The 23,412-nt window shown below is 45.6% G+C and overlaps 1 protein-coding gene across 2 annotated transcripts in view; it reads left to right on the top strand.

The window, feature by feature from the left end:
* LOC142768494 (uncharacterized) overlaps positions 1-23,412 on the top strand; it is a 102,156-nt gene that overhangs the window by 70,546 nt on the left and 8,198 nt on the right. For both annotated transcript variants that reach the window (XM_075870484.1, XM_075870485.1), the window contains one exon: positions 20,610-20,688. In XM_075870484.1, coding sequence (XP_075726599.1) covers positions 20,610-20,688 — 79 coding nt within the window. The remainder of the gene's footprint in view (positions 1-20,609; positions 20,689-23,412) is intronic.

Genomic DNA, 23,412 nt, shown 5'->3' on the forward strand with positions numbered 1-23,412 from the left:
CCTTATTCGAGTTGCCCATTCGCCGCACATGTAGTATGCCACCTTCAGGCCAACAAAAGCTTTTACAGAGAGCGTCTTCGGTGTCGGAGCTTCACACTGTCAATACTCCATAACGGAAGTCTTGGGTGTACGCGCCCAAGTACCCAAGCCGGGGCTCAAGTCCAGCTGGTGAGGGAGCCGCAAGCTCACCGATAAGTTTGTCCGCTATGTGCGGGTTTGAGGTATAAACTAAGATCAGAATTTCCGCACCATGACAACAGTGATTAGCAGTGCCGCAGTCACTCCGAGGTGAACAATGAGCGTGCGCCCGGACCCGTTCTCTGGGAACGCGTCGGCGAGGGACAACTGAGTCCGGCGTTTGAGCACCACGACGAAGTTCGTTGGTTTCGTCTTTGGCAGAAGTTGAGGCTGCCACAAAAGCTTTCTGTGCCCTTGCTGTGGGCCCACGGAGCACGTCGCAAGCAACGCAAGTGTTGGGGAGCAGACGCAAGCGTCCGCGTTGGCAGCTGCGGCCAGGGACGCCGCGTCGGCGGAGGCCGACGGGAGTCCGTTGCTCACCTGCTCTTGGCGAGCGACTGCGGCAGCAAGTGCAGCACTCTTTGAAGGATTCGAGCAGCTCCCGTCGACTGTCTGATGTAGGGACGCTGCTCCACTCCTCTGCGTCACAGCGCATAATATCAACCAGCCCGCAGCGCTTCATTGACCGAGACCTCACTCCCCAGGCTACGAGTCCTTGCATCTCAGGTCCGGTCCCAAGGAGATCCATTCCTGCAACTGAAGTAGAAGACGTCCCAGTTCGAGAGACCTGCGCTAGGACCTCCCCGTGGATGCCTGATGATACGAAAGTCCATCACACGTGCCGGCTACCTGCATGTCTTCTCCAACTAGGCCCAGAACACCTTTGACCCGTCAGGCCCCACGATGGCGACCTTAGCGCACGCAACAGTGTATAAAAATGTCATTGTCTCTCCCGCTACATGCCACCTCATTGTCGAGACATCGCTGTCGACTAAGTCTGGTGAACACGACCTTCTGTCCGCCTTAATAATCTGTCGTCTTGCCAACACCTACTATCATCTACCTCGACGCCGCGCGCAGCCGAAGCTACAATCTGTGGCATGTTACGGTGAAACTTTCGGGATACTGCTACAATGACTGTTAAGACCAACGACAAGTGACAGCTTCGTCAATGGCTGAACAGCCCACACCTTTCAAACTAACCACTTAGGTGAGCAACCAAACCATTCGACCCTCCTACAGAGCCTTCTAGGTACCATAGCCATCTTCCGAAGTCTATGAATGGCAACATGTCCCAGCAGTAATGCGCCTTGAATTCAGACATGCCCTTCGCCACTGTCCAGGCATCTACTGCCTCTACGCGGTGCGTCCCACAATTGCTCGCCACGCATCTGCCTTCCCACCATGACTGTTGTGCACTTCTTCGAGCACCGCGTTTCCCCGTCCATGAATTTCACCACCCATGCCAGCATGGCAGTCGCAACGAAGAGCTGAAGTCGATGTTCCAACAATGCCGACGTTCACATCAGCATGACCAGCCAACTGTTTCTTCTCAACAGCCATGCCTGTGATATGTGCTTGTCGGAGACCTCATTGTAGCTGGTACACTTCACTATGTAGCCGCTATGGCTCTGCTTTGATGCATCCCACCATTTCACTGGCGCTTCCTCATGGCTTTCATTGTGGGCATTTTTGCTAGCCGAGACCGTTTATAACAAGGGTTCGCTCTTGAGCTATCCCACAATGTCATCACGGGGGCCCATTAGGCTGTTAACCCACGGCCCTGGAGTCTTGATTCGATTCGTATGCGAGGTTTAACGTTCCGGAACCGTCTTGTGATTACGACAGACGCCGTAGGGGAGGGCTACAAAAATTTATACCTCCTGGGATTTTTTTAACGTGCACCAAAATGTGAGCACATGTGCTTACAGTATTATTGCCTATTTCGAATATGCACCCGCTGTAGCCGGCATTTGATCCTGCACATTGCAGGTCAGCAGCCGAGTACCTTAGCCACTAGACCATCGTAGCGGGGCGGCCCTGGAGTCTTTTTCGACCGTTGCAGTTTTTCCAGTTCCATCCACCGCAAATATCATAAAGGCCCATGCCTTCCCACGTCGCCGACTTAGGCTGCCCGCAGACATTGCCGTCTTGCGCAATCAACACTTCTATATATTGGTTTGGTTTGGGAAAACTTTATTGTGAAACTCCAAAGGTGTGCGCCCTAGCACACGGCTGGCCACTCTCACGATGTGACAGTGAGGCCGAGACCTAGCACCACATCGTGGGTGCTCTGGAGAGCCCAAAGCTGTGATGTTATGTCCGGGCTCCGGAGAGTGGAGTCCCACTTTCTGGACGATGCTGTGTCGGTGCCGCGTACCGAAGGGCACCCCCAGATCATGTGATGTAAGGTGGCTATACCACCACATTTTGTACACGAGTTGGTTAAATAAACCTCATGGTAAAGCTTGTGGAGAAAGGCAGGGTTAGGGTACGTTTCTGTTTGATGTAATCGCAATGTAACTGCTTGCGCTCTATTTAGCTTACTATTGCTGCGACAGGTTCGCCACATTCAAGTAGCCCGCCACAATCATCGTGGCACCAGCACCAGCAAGAACCGGCTCGGCTGGCATGCGCCACGCGTCCGTATGTTCCAACAACGAGGAAGAGGAAGATAGTCGGATCTGTGCCACTCGGCTACTCGAACTTGACGACCATAGTTTTTAGAATCGTGGGCACAAGTTCGCCCTAATAAAGACGCTAGTTTTTTTAACCTGTCGGCGTCAGCATCGCTACATTTCTGGTGGAAGTGCTGGGTTATGAACCAAAGCCCCGCGAGCTCAAGACAGCGTAGCCCCGACGACCAGCGTATCAACCCCGTGGAAGTGACTCCTGTACACCAGAGGGCAAGTCGCCGTCTTCGAGGTGACTCACCTGAGTTCGGTCCTCTTCACTTCACACCAAGGGGAATTCAAACGATGGATGCCACCACTATGACTAGCCAGGTAACACCAGCACAAGTGTTCATTAGCCAACCGCACCAGCCACCAGTTTTCCACGGCGACTCGTACGAGGATGTTGAAGATTGGTTGGACCTGTTCGAGAGAGTAGCGAGCTTGAATGGATGGGACGAAAGAGAGAAGCTCCGTCGCGTATACTTCACTCTGGAAGACTTCGCGAAGACATGGTTTGAGAACCATGAAACCTCGTTGTCTACCTGGGAGGTATTTCGACGACAAGCAGTGGCTACGTTCGCGAACATAGACCGGAAAGAAAAAGTGGAGGCAGCTCTTCAATCGAGGAACCAGCTAACGAACGAGAGTGCTGCTATGTACATTGAGGACATGGTCCGCGTGTTCAAGCGTGCGGATTACAACATGGCTGAGGATAAGAAGGTGCGCCATCTAATGCGCGGAGTGAAGCAAGAGCTGTTCGCCGTTCTCGTCCAAAACCCTCCGAGCACGGTTGCAGAGTTTTACTCGGAAGCGACGGCCTTCGAAAAAACACTGGAACAGCGGGCTCGGCAGTACAACCGGAATCTTAACTGCGCATCTGCACAGGTATTCCCCGGAGGCGTGCGAAACGACGTTGAAGCCCTGCGAGACCTAATTAGATCAGTTATCAGAGAAGAACTGAGCAGACTGCATATGCCCCAGACTTCAACTGCACTATCTGTTACGGACGTTGTTCGTGACGAACTGAGGCAGGTGATACGAGAGCCAGAGCGTGAGCTGCAGCCGGTTCGACCTATCCGAACATACTCTGAGGTTGTCAGACAACCCACGGTACACCGCAATGCAGCAGTTGCGATGGCGACGACTCCTCTCCCACCTGCGGCACGCAGCGCACCTCGTCCACGGGAACCGACAGCTACCTATCTGCCCCCAGGAGCACGTAGCACACATCACTATGTGAAGTGTAGGCCCAGGAAAAGTGACGTCTGGCATGATCACGAGCGCAGGCCTCTGTGTTTTCATTGTGGGGAAGCGGGTCATCTGTACAGATTCTGTCCTTACCGACAGGCTGGATTAAGAGGCTTCCCGTCATATGCACCGTGCCCCCGAAACGGCGAACGACCAGCGGAGATTGAGGAGTACTTGTCGACGCGCCAGAACTCGCCAACTCTACGCCAACACCGGTCACCATCGCCTATGCGCTACCGGTCATCCAGCCCACGTACACCTTCAAGGCAGCCTGGTCATCGCTCTCCAAGTCCACACCCGGAAAACTGAAGCAAGCGACCTGTGGAGGTGAGGCCGCTGATAACGTCAGTTACGAAGATCCTCCAGTTTGGTTTGAGAGTGATGACGGTGTATTTCCGGTAGATGGGTGCAGCAACGAAAACGTTACTTCAGATTTGCGGTTGAGAATGGAAGGATGGGAGCTGAATGCCTTAGTCGACACCGGTGCTGATTATTCAGTGATAAGTCACAAGATGGTGAAAAAGCTAAACAAAGTTGTGACACAGTGGAGTGGATCGCAGATACGCACGGCAGGCGGTCACATTATTACGCCCCTTGGCAAATGCACTGCAAGACTTGAAATACGGTGCTTTATTTACGTGGCCGATTTCATTGTGCTGCCAGAATGTTCAAAAGAACTCATTATAGGAATGGATTTTTTGCGAGCTAAGGGCGCCGTAATTAACCTGCGTAGGTCCAGCGGGTCGTTTTCGACTGAACGAGCTATACCTGTGGAGGAATCTGAGGAACGACGCCTAACTGCTCTACGCGTTGTTCGTGATGGCGTAACTGTGCCGCCACGCTGCAGTATAATGGTGCTCGTAGAAAATGATGCATTGTACAACCGCGAAGGCATAGCGGATACAAATGTAGGACTGTTTTTGAACAAAGGTGTCTGCGTAGCTAGGGGTCTTGTTCACTTGACGAATGGCCGTGCAGATGTCCTACTCACAAATTTCTCCAATGAGCTTCAACACATCGCTCAAGGCACGGCTATCGCCTATTTACACGACTTCTGTATGGCGACTGAACCATGCAGCTTAACGACATCAACCACTCGACCAGTGGCCTGCAACATCGACACATCCGTGACCGTCAATCAGAGCCTTCCGGACAGTCAGAAGAAACAGATTTACGCCTTTGTAAAAGAATTCTCTGATTGCTTTTCAAGTACCTCGAAGGTCCAGCGCACGTCAATCACGAAACACAGAATTATAACGCAAGACGACACGAGGCCTATATGCCAGCATCCATATCGGGTGTCACAGAAAGAACGGGAAATTATTAAGAAGCAAGTGGAGGAGATGCTTTCTGATGATGTCATCCAGCCTTCGAATTGTCCATGGGCGTCTCCCGTAGTGCTCGTTAAGAAGAAAGACAACACAATTAGATTCTGCGTCGACTACAGAAAACTGAACAGTGTAACTAAACGAGATGTCTACCCATTGCCACGTATCGACGATACACTAGATCGGTTGCGATCCGCAAAGTTTTTCTCCTCCTTAGATCTGAAAAGCGGATATTGGCAAATAGAGGTCGACGAGCGGGACCGTGAAAAAACGGCATTCGTAACACCAGATGGCCTCTACGAATTCAAAGCGCTTCCATTCGGCCTCTGTTCCGCACCAGCGACGTTCCAGCGAATGATGGACACTGTCTTCGCCGGATTGAAATGGCAGTCATGCCTAGTGTATTTGGATGACGTAGTGGTATTCTCTGCAACGTTCGACAAACATCTAGAGCGACTACGCACAGTATTGGAAGCCATCCGGTCAGCGAAATTGACAATCAAACCTGAAAAATGCCACTTCGGCTTCGAAGAGCTGCGATTCCTTGGACATGTCATTAGTTCCGATGGTGTTCGTCCCGATCCCGAAAAGACAGCCGCTGTTCAGAGGTTCCCTACACCCAGAGACAAAAAGTCAGTGCGTCGATTTTTGGGTTTATGTGCCTATTATAGACGATTTGTGGAAAACTTCTCAAAGATTGCCGAACCTCTTACAAAACTGACAAAAGACGACGTGCCCTTCACGTGGGAAAGCGAACAACAGAAAGCTTTTGACGAATTAAGGAAACGACTACAGGGTTCACCAATACTTGCCCATTTTGATGAGACAGCCGACACTGAAGTCCATACCGATGCCAGCAATGTCGGCCTCAGCGCCATCCTTGTCCAGTGGCAAAATGGTCAAGAGAAAGTGTTAGCCTATGCCAGCCGCAAACTATCAAAAGCTGAGGCAAACTACTCTGCAACTGAAAAAGAGTGCCTCGCAGTCATCTGGGCCATAAACAAGTTTCGACCCTACCTTTATGGTAGACCGTTCAGAGCTGTCAGTGACCACCATGCTCTATGCTGACTGGCAAATCTCAAGGACCCGTCAGGTCGACTAGCAAGATGGAGCCTTAGGCTGCAGGAGTATATTACGGTCGTGTACAAATCTGGAAGGAAACACAGCGATGCCGACTGCCTGTCACGCTCTCCCGTCGATCCAAGTTTACCTGAAGAGGAAGACTTCCCGTTTCTAGGCGTTGTCGACACATCCAAAATCGCTCAACTACAACGAGAGAACCCGGATTTGCTGTCACTTATACAACACCTGCAGGGTCTCGACGTTCAAGTCCCTCGCATATTCTCCAGAGGGCTCTCCGCGTTCTGCCTTCGAGGAAGTGTCCTTTACAGGAGGAACTTCGAACCTAATGGTAAAACGTTTTTACTAGTCGTGCCTACAACCATGCGAGAGGAAAGTCGTCACGCATGCCACGACGAGCCAACATCTGGACACATGGGTGTGAGCCGAACATTCGCCAGGATTCGACTGAAATACTATTGGCCTAAGTTGCTCGCATCAGTGCAGCGCTACGTGAAAACTTGTCGTCAATGTCAACGGCGCAAAACTCCACCCGTAAAACCAGCCGGCCTTCTCCAGCCAATAGACCCTCCAGATGCCCCATTCCAACAAGTCGGCATGGACTTCCTAGGACCTTTGCCGACATCTTGTGCAGGCAAGAAATGAATAGTCGTAGCCACAGACTATCTCACCCGTTATGCTGAAACTGACTCTCTATACAGTGCGACAGCTGCCGAAGTCGCCAAGTTCTTTGTGAAAAACATAGTGCTCAGACATGGTGCGCCCATCGTCGTTATTACGGATCGGGGCACCGCATTTACTGCAGACCTAATGCAATGCCTGATGCGCATGACAAATACCGATCTCAGAAGAACAACGGCGTATCACCCTCAGTCAAATGGCTTAACCGAACGCCTCAACAGAACTCTGTCCGACATGCTATCAATGTATGTTGATGTTGAACATAAACAGTGGGATGAAATATTACCCTACGTAACATTCGCATATAATACAGCCGTTCAAGAAACAACCCACGTTGCCCCTTTCGAACTAGTATTCGGCTGAAGAGTGACCACCCCGCTAGATGTCATGTTGCCACTACAGGACGAAAGCAGCTATCCACGTGACTTAGATGACTTCTTGCAAAGAGCCGAAGAAGCACGGCAAATGGCAAAATACCGAATACGCCACCAACAGCACGTCGATTGTAGTCGCTACAACAAGCGACGCAGTGACACACTTTATCATCCCGGTGACAAAGTGTGGATATGGATACCAGTGCGCCGCCACGGACTCTCTGAAAAGCTTCTTTGTCGATACTTCGGCCCTTATGAAGTACTCAACCGTATCAGCAACGTCACTTATGAAGTTAGATCTGCTGGACACGTGAGTTCAAGACGCCGAAATCCCACGGAAGTGGTCCACGTAGTCCGCATGAAGCCCTATCATGACAGATCGTCGAAAAACGAGTGAGAGTGCGCGTGTATCTTTTCACTGTTTTAAGCATCGGGACGATGCGTCTGAGGAGGGGGGCAATGCTGCGACAGGTTCGCCACATTCAAGTAGCCCGCCACAATCATCGTGGCACCAGCACCAGCAAGAACCGGCTCGGCTGGCATGCGCCACGCGTTCGTATGTTCCAACAACGAGGAAGAGGAAGATAGTCGGATTTGTGCCACTCGGCTACTCGAACTTGACGACCATAGTTTTTAGAATCGTGGGCACAAGTTCGCCCTAATAAAGACGCTTGTTTTTTTAGCCTGTCGGCGTCAGCATCGCTACACTATGTAGAGGCACAAAGATTTTCCTATCCATAGCGAAATGTTGGGCAATTTTGTTGTGTGTAGTTGGCAGATCCCTGTTTACGAAATCTCGAGTTCGGCCCAAAAGTCCTCCACGGCCGTGGACAGCTAACCCTCGCACCCTGGAGCGGGCCAACTTATTGAGATTGATAATTCCTCCGCCTATGTTTCCCATATCAGTCGGGAACCATTTAAAGGTCTGGGTTGTAAGCGACTTGTCACCGAGTATGTTTTTGGCCTCTTTGCTCACAGCTCCAACACAGAAAGCACGAATGGCAGCTCTAGAATCGCTATATATATGTTCATGACACCGATCTAAAAGAGCCAAGGCAATGGCAACCTTCTCAGCTGCATTGGCTGTTTTGGCGCATACCGACGCCGCATTAATTGAAACCCCTTTATGGTTGATTGCCACTACTGTGAATCAGTCTCTGTGGTCATCATATTGTGCCGTGTCTACGAAGCAGGCACCCCCGTCGAGATCCGCAACTTGGCGGAGAAGGGCCCGAGCACGCGCTCTTCTCCTTCCAACATTTCGTTGGGGATGCATGTTCCGCGTGGCAGGCGAGACAATGATGTTCTCCTTCTGATCCTTCGTCAGTCTTTGGTACGGAGCCTCAATCTGAGCTGGTGGAATACCCATATCTGCGGGAATCATCCTCTCCGCTTTTGAGTCACACATCCTAATTACCTGTGTTTTTTTCTTGCGCTTCCGCGATTTCTTCCAATTTATTAGGATTTATGATAATTTTTACAGGGGGGAGTAATCTTTAGCCTCATCATCATCGACAGGCATCATAAACATTATTCACAACAACACCGCTCAAGAAAAAACACGTAATGTGTTATGTAGGCGCAACTAGCCCATCCACGACTGACCATAGCTCCTCATCACTTATTACACTCCTAATATTTTAAGTACTGCTTAAACTGGTTTTTTTTTGTTCGCAGCGGTAAAACCAACAGCAAGCCACCCATTATACAGATAAATATGCATAACAGTAGTGTTAACAGCCTACCTGCCATTCATTTATTTATAAGCAAAAATGCGCCTCGCACCAAACGGTAGCAAGAGTCATTCACACAGACATAGGATCTGACCGATGATTTTATTTGCGGAGTACTTCCGAGACATTCAAGCTGTCACCCAGAATGAGTTCAATTCAATATCATTAATATTGTGTTTGCTCATCAAAGTGGTCTCTTTTGTATTCGGTTCGTTTGCACAACAGCGCGTTGCCCCAGCCCGGTTTAGGGACGGCTTACTACCCTTCCCTAGCTAAGTACAAAGTACTCCAAGTCATAAATAAACTTTTTATACACACGCATTGAGGCTGACATCCCGAGTCCTACCGCGTCATACGTCTAATGTGATCGTTCCTTCACGAAAACACGTCACAAATGTAATCACATGTCGTGTCATATTAATGTAGGTGCGCTTATCCCATCTTTTTCTTCTAGGTTGTGGTCGTAAGGAGGCTTTCGAACCCCAACCCTCATTATCCCGATCAAATCAGGGGAATTAAACGTTAATTTGACCAGAAATATCTGTGTTGTGGAACACAAGATTTTGAGAACCAGTGGACTTCCGAAGCCTCGAGCTCCCGTTTTACATGGCTTAAAACGAAAGCGCAGAAGTGCTTGCGCAGAATTTACACAATATGGCAATCATAACAATACATTGTCACTATACAGTAGTTACAAAAAGTACTAAACAGTATAATTTTATACATGGTTTCTTGATAATTTATTCATTTTTTCATAACAAAATGACCATGTGTTCACAAACTTTTCAATTCATAAACATGAAGGAAGAGAGTAAAGTTTGAAGAGAGTTGAAAACAATTTTGGGATAAATTCATGGTTTGATTGCGCAGTTACCATTTATATTTAGGTTATTTGCACATTGAAAGAGTTCATAGTACAATTTTAAAAACGTCTGGTTAAGCATCAGTTTGTTTTTCTGTCATGCCGGAGAGATTTTCCCAGATATGAAGATTGCATATATTGTGAGCGGTGTCAACTCAAAAAGTGCACGAACTTGTCCGTTCGTATGGTACATATAATTACTTCCTATATACAATGAGTACAAGTTTGTATGGACATGATATCATAATTTATATAAAGGGTTTTAGGGTGCATCGTATCTTAAACGCACTCAATGTCACTTAATGCTTTCCTGTATAATATACGCAGTTCGTTCATATTTCTCAAGTGCAATGTGACCCAGATGAGAGAACAATAAATTAAATAAGAAAAAACTACTGCATTATAAATAGAAAGCTTGATATCTATTGGGTAATGAAAATTAAATTTGTCTAAAATTTCAATGTGATAGCACATACCATCACGTTTCAAAACTTTGAAGTGATAACTTTGCTCAGCTGATCTCCACAAACACACACGTCGCCACTGACTGAATCAATCAGTGCGACCTTAGCATTAATCATAGACTCTGCCAACTCGAGACACGAGGAAACCGACACAGCTACAGGGAACCATACGTACGTACATTGTCTTCATAGGGAGGAAAACTCCCTATGAAGGCTCCTCAAACTCCCTATGAAGGCTCCTCAAGCGGCCTCAAATTGACTCCGCAATTTGATTCAATCCAGGCTTCGTACGCCTCAAGGAGCCTAGCCCTGATTACAGGATTGGATGCAAAGCAGGCTTTCAGCGCCTGAAACAGCCTTGCATCGACACCATGAGTGAATGGATTGGAAGCTTTCTGCTCCTCAAGTGGTCTTGCATGGGATCCAACATCGCATGCAATGCAAACTTTCTGCTTCTTAAGCGGTCTTGCATCGACTCCCAAGTTGGATGCAATGCAGGCTTTCTGCGCCTCAAGAGGTTTCGCATGGACTCTGGGATTGGTTGCAATGCAGGATATTGCGCCTCAAGCAGCCTAGCCCGGAGACCGAGATTAGATGCAAAGCACGGTGCAAAAATACTTTAAGTGAGCGAACGCCACGACTATCCGGTGCCCGAAAATGTTCTGCTTCGCAAGGAGCCCGAGAGATGGCGCTACACACTTTGCCCCTGCTTCTTGGCGTAGGAAAGCCCTGTAACTAAGAAAATAGTGGCACTCATTTATCGTCGCCACAACACTTTCGCAACACTGTCAACTTCCTCCCTTATAACTCCCCTTTTCACGGCATCCCTTTATGTGCGTCGGGTGGTTGTTATCATGTGATAACCCGGTTTTCTTTGATTTGGAAACCATTGCCCACGTGCCGGAGGTGCTTTGCGGAATTCGCCAGCAGCCCGTCATGGTCCTCTGTCTGGCGAGCCATCTATCGGCATGTCACAAAAAAGATCATAATTGGTCCCTCCTCACCAAGCGTTCGCTTCGCGGTGTTCACTCACATAAATTATTCGTGCATCGTCGTGCGAAGCAACCTTTCTCCGCCTCACGTAGTTCTGTCGTGCCTCCACGATCTCCTCACCTTAGAACAAGCGATGCCATCTGATTGCGTCCTTACTACACTTCACGTTGCCCTACGCCATGGTGACGACAAAAGAACGTCACAAAGTTGGCAATCTGTAACGTAATGATGGTATCACATGCCATCTTTGACTGCTCGTTTTGGAGTGCTTTAGAGCGCTCTTATTGGTGCACTAAAGAGTGCTCTTTAGTGCTCTTATTTAGAGTGCTCTTTTCCTTTCTATCTCAGGAGAGCACTCTGGAGTGTTCCACAACGAAAAGTCAAAGATGGCAATAGTGGGACGAGGTCGCATCATAGGCATCTGTAGGGTTCGTGTTAAAGCCGACGGCCACATTAAGGAGCTTGTTTCTTATTCTCGAGCCTTAGTAGACACGCCCCTTCTAAAGAAAATGACAGTGTCAAAGTCGAACGCAATGCACGCATCTGTCTTCTTCCATGTGACGCAACCAACGCGATTGGTGATCATTGGCGCGCCTATAGTTGGCACAATCCAAGGCATGGGGCGCTTGCAACTTCTGGTCGAATCCATGCAATTTCGTACGCCACGACTATCACGCACGCCATGACTATCATGTTTAGACTTGTCATTTACCTTCGTCGTCTATTCACGTCCCGTAATACCCAATTTGGTTGAGCTAGCGAAACGGCCTCGAGTGCGCTATGAGCGTAGCATGTAGTCCTGTTTTAGTTGTCACGTATATCATGATTATCATGTTTGAACCTGTCATTTACATTTGTCACTCATTTACGTCACGTAATACCGAATTAAGTATATGTGGAGCAAGCGAAACGGCCGCGAGTGCATGCTTTTACAAGACACGCATCTCATATTTATCATGTTTCCAATGATACCAAATTCGGTATAAGTGAAGCTAGTGAAACGGCGGCGAGCGCATCATGTTCAAGGGGAATATATACTCCATCGTAACGTTGATGCGCGCGCACGCTGGGTGCGGTGACGCTACGCTAGCAGAACGCGAGCACTCAGAGTGTGTTCCAATATTCATTGCAGACGGCTAGATATAAAGCTAAATGAACTGCGGCGATCTTAAGTTCGTTTTTAATTCTCACGCAGCCGGCAAAATAGACTGCTCCGAGAAGACCGCATCGTATAGACAAAGAATACAAATACGATGCAGGCTACTTTGCTGTCTAAACAAGATGGCGGCTGAGTGCATCGCTCAGATAAATAAAATCTCGCTTGAATGTTCGTCTTCAAACAAACATACGCTTCTCCAGACGCTCAATGTGAGCAACGTTTAATTCTTTCACATTTCAGCGCGAGACTTGCCAGAAAATACAACTGTTACGTTTCTTTATATTGGTTTTCTCTTCTCGACGTGAAATGGCACCTGTTCACGTAAAAGCCGTCTATATGTGTTCCGATTATCGGACAGCATGGGCTCGGTGCTGTATTCTAAACAGTCTGCGTAGACTGTCTATGGGCTGTCTAATAATTGCAACAGAGCTTCAATAGTCTGAAGCCAAGCGCAACCGTCACGACCAGCATCTGTCGGCGTGGGCCGGCGGCAACCATCGCAAAATGCGACATGCTGCATTTCGTGCCGACGAAGTTACCCAGACAGCACGGCGTCTGCCTCTGTTCGTGACGGAGGAACGCCGGGAGCGCTCAAACGCTGGCGTGACGCGACAAAATAAACGATGGCGCGCACGCGTGCAGGGTCACGTGGAAGTGTATTGGTGCCTTGAGTGTGACATGTAGTGATGTTCTTACATGACACGCATCTCATGATTATGATGTTTGCACCAGTCACCTACCTGTGTCATTCATTCACATGACGTAATAATAATTTTGGCATATGTGAAGCTTGCGAAACAGCCGCGAGTGCATATAGAGCGTGGCATGTATTCATGTTGTTACATGCGCGCATCTCATAATTACCATAATTGAACCAGTCACATACTTTCGTCGTTCATTCGACGTCCGTCGTTCATATTTTCGACGTCCCATAATATCAAACCTAATTTATGTGCAGCTAGCAAAACGGGCGCGAGCGCATCATGAGCGTGGCATGTAGTCATGTAGTTACATGATACGCGCCTAATGATTATCATGTTCACACCAGTCCCATACCTCAGTCATCCATTCATGTCTCGTAATACCAAATGTGGTACAAGTGAAGCTAGCGAAATGGCTGCGAGCTCATTATGAGCGTGGCATGTGGTGAGGATGTTACATGACACGCGTCTCATCATTATCCTGTTTGCACTAGTTACATACCTTCGTATCTATTCACTTCCCGTATACCAGACTTGGTATATGTGAAGCTAGCAAGGCGGCCGCAATCGCATCATGAGCGTGGCATGCAGTCTTGTTTTTAGGGGCGAAGCTCCTTATAGCGGCACCCGTTCGCCCCCCATAGTATGTAACAAGTATAACATTTTCACCTCCAAGGTGGTGGCGGTGAGAGACTTCTTCTGTGAGTTGTTGAACAATCAAAAATAGTGCTCAATGTACATATCAATGGCTGCTAATGAGGAATGAGAGACAGGAGCATTCGGCTTTTAGTTAACGCGCAGGCTGCGATCACCATTAGCAGCCATTGGCATGTACATTGAGCACTATCTGACAAGAAAGGGTTGCTACGTTACACTCGCTGGGCGTAACCACCTTGGTTTTCGAAAAGTTTAGCGAGCGTTCGGCCGCAGTGCCACGAATACAGTGAACTAGTATATACCATGAACTCGAGGTGGTTAAAGGTGGGAAGTGGGCCCGAAGCGCAAGCCGTAAGAAAGTGTGCGTGTGCCACCTCTCGTTTAGTCCTTGGAATGTCCGCTCGATGGGGGTGCTTCTATATGGGGAATATATGATGAAAAGATGCAAGATGGTGGTACTTAAAGTGTTGAATAGATGTACGAACGGACACATAGACAGATGCATGGATGGACGCATGAACGGACGCAGGGGCGGCTGCATGGACGAACGCAGGGACGGACGCATGAACAGACGCACGCACGGACGGGCTGATGGACGCGTGGATGGTCAGGCTGACGGAGGCATGGACGGACGGAAGCAAGAACGAATGGACGGACGAATTCTTCGCCCCACTCTCCATCATTCACTCCGTGGATATGCTGCCATTTTTTTCATGACACGCATCTCATGATTATCATGTTTGCATCAGTCACATACCTTCGTCATCTATTCACATCTCGTAACAACAAATTTGATATATGCGAAGCTAGCGAAATAGTCTCGAGCACATTATGGGTGAGTCATGTACTCTTGTTACATGAAACGCATGTAATTATTTTCATGTTAGGGTTTGTCGCTTGTGTTCGCCATGCAGTCATATCATACCATACGCGTTTTCCAACATGTCTTTGAACGAAACACAGCCAGAGCAGCAAGACCATGACTGCCATGCCATACATGTCATGACTTTCAAGTAAATCATGTAAATCATGAGTTTCATGACATACATATCATAAGTTTTATGTCATGATGACTAGTCACTTATGCTCGTCATACGGTCATGTTACGCCATACATATTTTGGTATCAATACAATTATTGAAACTGCCAAGAGAGATAAAAGTCGTAGGCAGCTGGATGAATAGATACGGTCAAAGTCACCGAAGTTCGCTAAGAAATTGTTCGCATTTAATATTATTATTAATAAAAATCACGCCATATTATTGGAATCAATGATGATAAGTGGGCGAAGCTCGAGAGGGGGAGATCATCTCTAAACTGCAACTCTCTCCTCAAAAGTTAGTTCACTACATCATTAGAAAAATGTAAGACAATGCGTATATTTTACAAATCACGTTTCATTTTGTTCTTGTTAGTATTTCGTTTCGTTCCTTTGTCCTTTTCATTTCCTTGTTGCCATGGCGACTGTATTGAGAGGTAACTTCGTTGTTACTTGGAAACACTAAGTATATGCACGTCCTTGGATCGTGGGAGGTTTGCATATGGATACATCTGAGTGCGTATCTGGAAAGTATGTGCTGCACGATGCAGTCCGCAATGAGGTCCGTCTGTCCATGCGTCCGTCCTGTGTCCGTTGGTGCTTCCATCCGTGCGTCCGTCAGTCCGTGCTTCTGTCCTAGCCTCCATCCGCCCGTACTTTTGTCCGTCCGTCTGCCTCTCTCTCTTTCTCTTTCTCCGTCTGTCACTCACACTAGTGCCACCTTCTGAGTGATTCAAAGAAGTGGGTGGTTACGAGCCGATCACAACGCGTTATATGCATGGAAAGACCCACGGCTTGCAGAATAAGAGTGGAGATTTTCGGAAATGGGTCGCTCAGCACGGGTTTCCGATTTTGTGTATTTCCGAAACAAGAGTATCCACTAACTTTCGCTTGTCCAATTATGTGGTGTACCAAGCAGAACGTCCTGCTGCAAAGAGCAGAGTGATGTTGTGTGTGAGACGCGATATTCCGTCGACACTTGTGGCTACATCAAAAAAAGATGCGCCGGAATCCGTTAGATGCAAGGTGAAGTTTGGTAACGTTACTGTAACTGTAGTTAGTGTTTACGTGCACCCTCAAGCAAACGTTTCATACGCAGAGTTGGCTGCAGTGTGTAGATCTGACCATGATCCCATAATTATATGTGTTGATTTTAACGCACACCATGAATTGTGGGGTAGTGAGCGTTTTAGTGTAAGGGGATCTGCTATAGTAAAGATATGCGAAGATTATGGTTACACTATACTAAATGATAGTTCTCCGACGTTTTTTACGGGGGCATAACTACTGCAGCGTACTAGGAATTACTGTGTGCTCCTCTGAATTAGCGGCTGGAGCAGACTGGACTGCAGACGCTGAAACAAGAGGCAGTGACCACTTGCCAGTATTCATATATCACCCAAAGTTGAGAAAACGAAAAATAACCGCACAACAAGAATTACAAATTGAGCAATCTTTCGAGAACTACACAGACAAACTCTTGAACCCTGTTCTGACGCAAAAACTTATGCATCGAAGATAAAAAATTTTCTAACAAAAACAACTCGTGCAGTACCCGTTCCAGATGGGTATTCGGGTGTTGACGCTGAGTATGAGAGGCTTCGGGTTATATGACGCCGATCTGAAAGAAGATATCGCAGGTCGGGTAATTTAGAAGATTTCAAGGTGGCACAGAAAGTACATTCTGCAATGCGTAACCAACTGCAGAAGCTTTCAACCAAAAGGTGGGAAGATTTATGTGCCTCACTTTCTCCATTTACCTCGGCGCCTCAACTGTGGAACATGGTACGCGCCCTCCGACAGCCAGTAGTCCACTCGAGACCACTACAGGCTCTAGCGCTGTCTCGAGGAGTTAGCGAACGTGTGATTGCCGAAGAATTTTGCGATCTTATACTGAGAATTGGAGAGACTGCCCAAACTAGCGAATATAAATCCTCAGCAGAATCTGCTTCGGTGGTTGTAACAAAGTTCTCTGCGATCAGTTCATCAGATCTGGATGACAGCTTCACACCAGAGGAGCTTCAATATGTGCTGTCTTCACTAAAACGAACAAGTTCACCAGAAACAGATGGAGTTACATACGCTGCTCTTGCTAATTTATGCAAAAAAGGAAAATTACACCTGTTGGACATCTATAATAAAAGTTGGCAAGAAGAAAAAGTTCCGGAAAGTTGGAAGATATCAAAAGTAGTACCATTGCTAAAGCCAGGGAAGAGCCCTATGCAGTTGGACTTGTTTAGGCCGGTTAGTTTGACAAGTTGTTTTTCAAAAGCGATGGAAAAAATGATCAATGAACGAATTTTATGGTGGCAAGACATAAAAAATCTACTACCAGAAAGCACAGCTGGCTTCAGAAGAAGTAGATGCACAATGAACTGCATTCTGGATTTGGTCACAGATATGGAAAACCAACGAACGCAAGGAAACATCACTGTCGCTGTATTCCTTGATGTCCACCGAGCATACGACACAGTGAGTCACGTTCACGTTCTGGAAGGCCTGGCGTTACAGGGATTCAAGGGCAAGATACTGCATTGGATCGCTGACTTCCTGAAGCACCGGAAAATTTTCGTAGTTACGCAGGAGGGCCCAACGTCAGAACATGTCGTCAACCAAGGAGTGCCACAGGGCAGCGTGCTAAGCCCTACTCTCTTTAATGCAGTCATGGCGCAGCTCCCGTATAATCTTCCATCTAACATCAGATGTTCAGTATATGCTGATGATATAAGTATATGGACGTCTAGTCCATCGTTTTTGGATGTACAACAAACTCTACAAGAAGAATGGGATTATGTAGACCATTTTCTAAAAAAAAGAGGTATGACACTGAGTCTGGCTAAAACAGCCATACTTCTGTTTAAATTAAAAAGACCTGGAAATTTTCAGATTATTCTGCAAAATCAGCCTATTCAAATGGTTAAAACTCATAAATTCTTGAGAGTAATTTTAGACCGGAGACTAACATGGTCGCCTCATGTACAGTCCCTGGAACAAAAAGTGAATCAGGCCATTCGAATCCTCCAGCATCTCTGCGGGGCCAATTGGGGTGGTACTACAGAGTCGTTATTAGCCTTACATGTTGCCTGGATACGCCCCATCGTAACTTACTCACTGCCTCTGCTGCACGGACTCCCAGCCTCCACCGAAAGGAGACTTCACTTGTTATTGGCAAGGAGCTTGAGGGTATGTCTGGGTTTACCACGGTCAACTTCCAGTGCTTTAGTGTATTCGGAGGCTCGAGAGCCACCTTTGGCAGTACTCCGAACTAAAGAAACATCTCGAAATTTATTTAGAATTTTCACGCAACATGAAAGTCATTTTTTAACTGGCGCACTAACGCAAAGGACGGCAACGAGACTACAGGATACTATATCATCATTTCAAGCAGTAGTACCAGAATTTAAACAATGGAAACCTTCAAAACCGCCTTGGACGTTGCCACTTCTATACGTTATCCGGGAAATAGACGGCATAGAGAAGAAAGCAGACATAGCACCTCTAGTAGCGGCACAGTTGGTACTTCATCAGCTTCATGTAATGCATAATGAAAAAACGAAGATATATACAGACGGATCATGCACAGAAGAAGCGTCAGCCTGTGCGGTCTTTATACCCGAAATTCAGAAAAAGAAGATGTACAAATTATTGCACAAATCTTCATCGATGACAGCAGAATTGGTGGCTATCTTTGAAGCCGTTAAGCTTATCTGCGAGAATCCCGAGCCACAAAAAATGGGTGATATGCACTGATAGCAAACCTGCTCTTCAGCTAATCAGAAATGTGAGATCACCTTACAAAAATGGTGAAATAGCACAATGTATCGCAGAAACTGGAATATGCCTCATCGCAGGGTCACAACATCGTATTCCAATGGATACCCAGCCACATTGGAATAAAGGGAAATGAAGATGCTGATAGTCTCGCGAAGAAAGCATTGAAGGAAGGACGGCATTGCACAATCCCCATGTCTGGGGCGGATAATCAACATTTTATATCGCAAGGAGCTAATCATTGTTCGATGGAGAAGTGGTTTGAGAGCCCTAAATCAAAGGAAACGATACTTTATGAAGTCGATCCACACAGAAAACTTTCTATAGCGACAGACCTCCCACGACACCTAGAGACATTGATCCACCGACTTAGATTGGAAGTAGCATACACAAACAGCTTCCTGCACAAGATACATCGATCCAACTCACCGGAATGCCATTGTGGTCATGCAGAAGAAAATGTTCGCCATATTCTTTTGGAATGCGGTAAATACGCGAACGAAAGATAAAAATTAAAGAACAAATTAGCAAGTTTGGACAGACGGCCCCTCACAATAAAGAAACTACTTGGACCATGGTCTGAGATGCATCTCCAGAAAAAGGCAATAATCTTCCTGACAGACTTTTTAGTGGAGACCGGACTGGACAAGCGCCTATGACTGACAGCCAGAGATGGGTATTATGTAAAATGTGGTCATGTATATACTGACACTAGAGTAGTAAGGTGTGCGTGTAAGTAATATATGACTGTGTGAACTGCGTGAAAAAAACTGTGTATTAGCATGTTATTTGAACTGGTTTCAGTGTGCTATTATGAGTTTTTTTTTTCTTTTTTTCCTTTCCGTAGTGTTAATTTTTGGGTACCGTTCTGTATCATTATTTTATTTTTCGCTGCAGAACTTTGTGATATGGAGTAGCCGAAGCAAAAAGCACCTCAACCTCTCCACAGCAAAACAGTTAAAACAGAACAGATTAGAACCCACGGCTTAAAACCCAAGGCCTAATAATAACAATAATAATAATAATAATAATAATAATAATAATAATAATAATAATAATAATAATAATAATAATAATATAATAATAATAATAATAATAATAATAATAATAATAATAATAATAATAATAATAATAATAATATAATAATAATAATAATAATAATAATAATAATAATAATAATAATAATAATAATATAATAATAATAATAATAATAATAATAATAATTAATAATAATAATAATAATAATACATATTTGTTGGGGATTCATATCCTAAAACCTTCGCAGCCCCTTATAGGGCACGTCTTTGTATGATGGTCGAGTGGATGTACGGGCAACTCACGGCTTACCAGATTTAACCTCCGGAGCAAGCTTCTTCATGTTCGTTCACTTCTTAAACAAGGCGTCATTTTTTTGCATTTGACAGGGTATCCAATCTGTTTGCCTTAAAAACCAAGAATTACAATGATATCTTCATTTTTTATTTCATATTTCGCTGAGCGTTTCATTGATGCCACAAATAATGCTCATTATACTCACTGTTTCTTTCCAAAAATAGTAAATATAGAATGAATGTGATATTAGATGCTATAAAAATACTTTATGATGGCTTCACTGAAACTTTACTGTAAACGCATTTTACCTTTCATTCAATATTCTCCCTTGAGTTGCAACATTATTTTAGTACAATTGGTGTCATCTAGAACTCTTTGAAAAAGGCATAAAAACGCTCTTCATGACTGCTCTTACTCCTAGTAATTGTTCATAGTGTCAATATAATGCCCAATATTTGGTCATTCTTGTAAGCAACAGAAGTTCTACCTTGCAGCCGATAGGTGGCAATGGACGCAGAGCTGGTCCCGCTGGCCTCTGCATGAATGGAGTCTGCAGTCCCATCTACGAACCAAGTGAGAAAATAGTCGTTCTTTGTTTGCTGTATTTAAAAATGAAACTCACAATGCCCTTGAACTGGGTGTCCTGACATTCATACCAATTATAAAAAATAACTGCGAGACAGTCAGAATATTGTACGTCGATCATGAAATGCCTGAATGTGCTTGTCATACTTTAATATAGCAGCGTTCGAATATTAAAATTTATAATTGTGACTCGAATGTGTAAAACGCAATAAGCTGTTTTTGTATATGAAATACTCTAAATAATAGATCATCATTATTCATCTGTCTTATATGCAATACCTTCCGAAGAACTTTATAAAGTATCAACCAACCCTTTACCAGGTTTGCTTATTTCATTTTATCCTTTCAATAATGAATTTTGTTGTGTTATGGTTTATTTATTGTGTTATTTATTTAGTTATGTGTGTTATTTGTTGTGTTATATATTTATTTCTGAAAACTTATGTGACAGATTGAGTGGCCTGCATGCCAAACTGTATTTAAGAGCAGAGGCCCCATGTCAGGCTATATAGCCTTTAGCGCCTGCTCCCGATCCTGTAAGAATTTCAGGACAAATAAACTTCAATTCAACTCAATTCAATTCAATAATCTCGAATTTCGTCGCAACACCCAACCCACTTCTGTTATCAGCTGCACGTGCATTTTTAAAAAAGTTGCTAAGCGGGAGGTAATGGTAGCATTTGTTAAACTTAAAAAGATTTTAAAAATTGCATGCCATTAGGCTGAACAAGGATACCACATTTCTGAGGGCTCGTTTATTGCTTAACATTATGCTAATGAAAACAAAATGAATTAGGTCAATGAAGCTGTAGGGACCATTGATTGTACCGTTTTAAAGGCTTCGTAATAACTGTGATGTACACGTGAAGAAGGCAGAGTGGAGGAAAATACAACTTGCTACTCGTAGGGAGTGAACATGCGACCTTCCGAAGGTCGCAGTGTGCATACTGTTGATTATTGTTGTAGAAATTGGATATGAAAATTATGAAAACTGGACAACACCGTAGAAGACGCCACGCCGAAAGCAAGAAAAAAATCCGCCTATCGCGCGTACCTTGGGTGCCGACGTTATGCGAAGCTTGTGGCAGGAAGGTGACCGTGTTGATTTTTCTTATTGAGCGGAACTTTACGAAACGACGCTAAAAACGTGTACTGATGTTGTACGCACACACATATGTTAAACAGTCGCATCTTTACTGTTAAGAATGACGACAGTAGCAAAATGGCTGTTAGCAACACCAAAAGCAGTAAGCTTGTATGTAGTGCTCGTGGCAGCGAGAATGGCCGCCCTGCGCATTGCTAGACAAATCGGCTTCAGTGGATGGCGCCTCACAACAATTATCGTTGACCCGACATCACAGTTGTATGATAGGAATATGTATGTATTGTTTATAAGATTGGATAGCCAGCAGTTCAACCACAATCAACATTTTACTAGCATTACGGTCAACTTGAAAAGCAGTTCTGAGACCAGGCGTGGCTTCACGGTAGAATACTTCACTGCCCCACAGAATTACGGGTTTCGATTCTTGCTGGAACTATGATATTTACCCTATGCTTTCATTGGGTCAACACTGCTGATGCCAGCTTTTAGAAGTGAAACTTCTTAGGGACGACCTTGTGGGCGCACATCAAACCCTGCAAATCCTAAACTGAAACTGAACACCCTTCTCAACAAAAACTGGAAAGATATATGTAAACAACCGATTTTTTTGGTAATCAGCTATACGACAGCTCAACACATGATCAGCAGCATCATCCATCTGTCCATCCGTTCGTGCATCTCCAATCGCCCACGCTTACATTCATGATTGCATTCAGCTGTCCGTTAGTCCATCCATGCGTCTGTTCTGCCATTCAGCTGTCCGTCTTTTCTACTTGTTGGCTACTTCAGCATAGACATTATTGACCTTAAGATCAATAGCTTCGCCCACTTGTCGTCATTCACTTCGTAGAGGTGCACTGAATTTTCCTAACACTCTCGAAATAAAGTTACAATTGCCTGTTTGTGCCATACTTCGGTTGACATAAAGTGTCAATCACATTCAGTGCATAACTTTGTTTAACTGCAGTGAATCTTAACCTGGTGTGACGGCTGTATCGTAGGAGTACATATGTGATGCTTATAAAATTGTTCAGACATCACTACAGCCAGAATTTGCGCTTCATGAACATAATGCTATACTTGAAAAGCAGTTGTGAGAGCTGACATGGCTTGGTGGTAGGTTACTTGGTTTCCACGCAGAATGTCATAGTAAGATTCCTGCAGGGACCTTGGCAGTTTTTCTTTATATTTGTCGGGTCAACGCAGTCAATGTAAGCTTTTCTTTAACACTCACACGTTAAAACTTCCACGTGTATTCTCGTCGGTCCTGGAGGAACCGACCATTCCCAGACTGGTTGAACAAGACGTCTGGGTTGGCACACCCAAATACTGACTTCCGTTCTGCTCTTACTTTTCCACGTACTGTGAATGTTTCTGCTCCTCGTCATAGAAATGCAGCGCCACCTAGCGTGTTTAAATACGTTAGTAGTAATCTTTATATGTAGTGCTTTTTGTACTTTTCTTGTCTTCATTTTCCGTTGGTTCTCATTAGGTTGTATCTAACAAAAGAAAACTAGCCTTTAAATTTCTCTTTGGTTGTTGGTTAACACAGTTGCGCAAGTAAAATAAAAACTGAACGAATTTATCCATTTAACATACGCTGAAAC

The sequence above is a fragment of the Rhipicephalus microplus genome, chromosome 8, assembly GCF_043290135.1.
Source record: "Rhipicephalus microplus isolate Deutch F79 chromosome 8, USDA_Rmic, whole genome shotgun sequence".
Taxonomy (NCBI): Eukaryota; Metazoa; Arthropoda; class Arachnida; order Ixodida; family Ixodidae; genus Rhipicephalus; species Rhipicephalus microplus.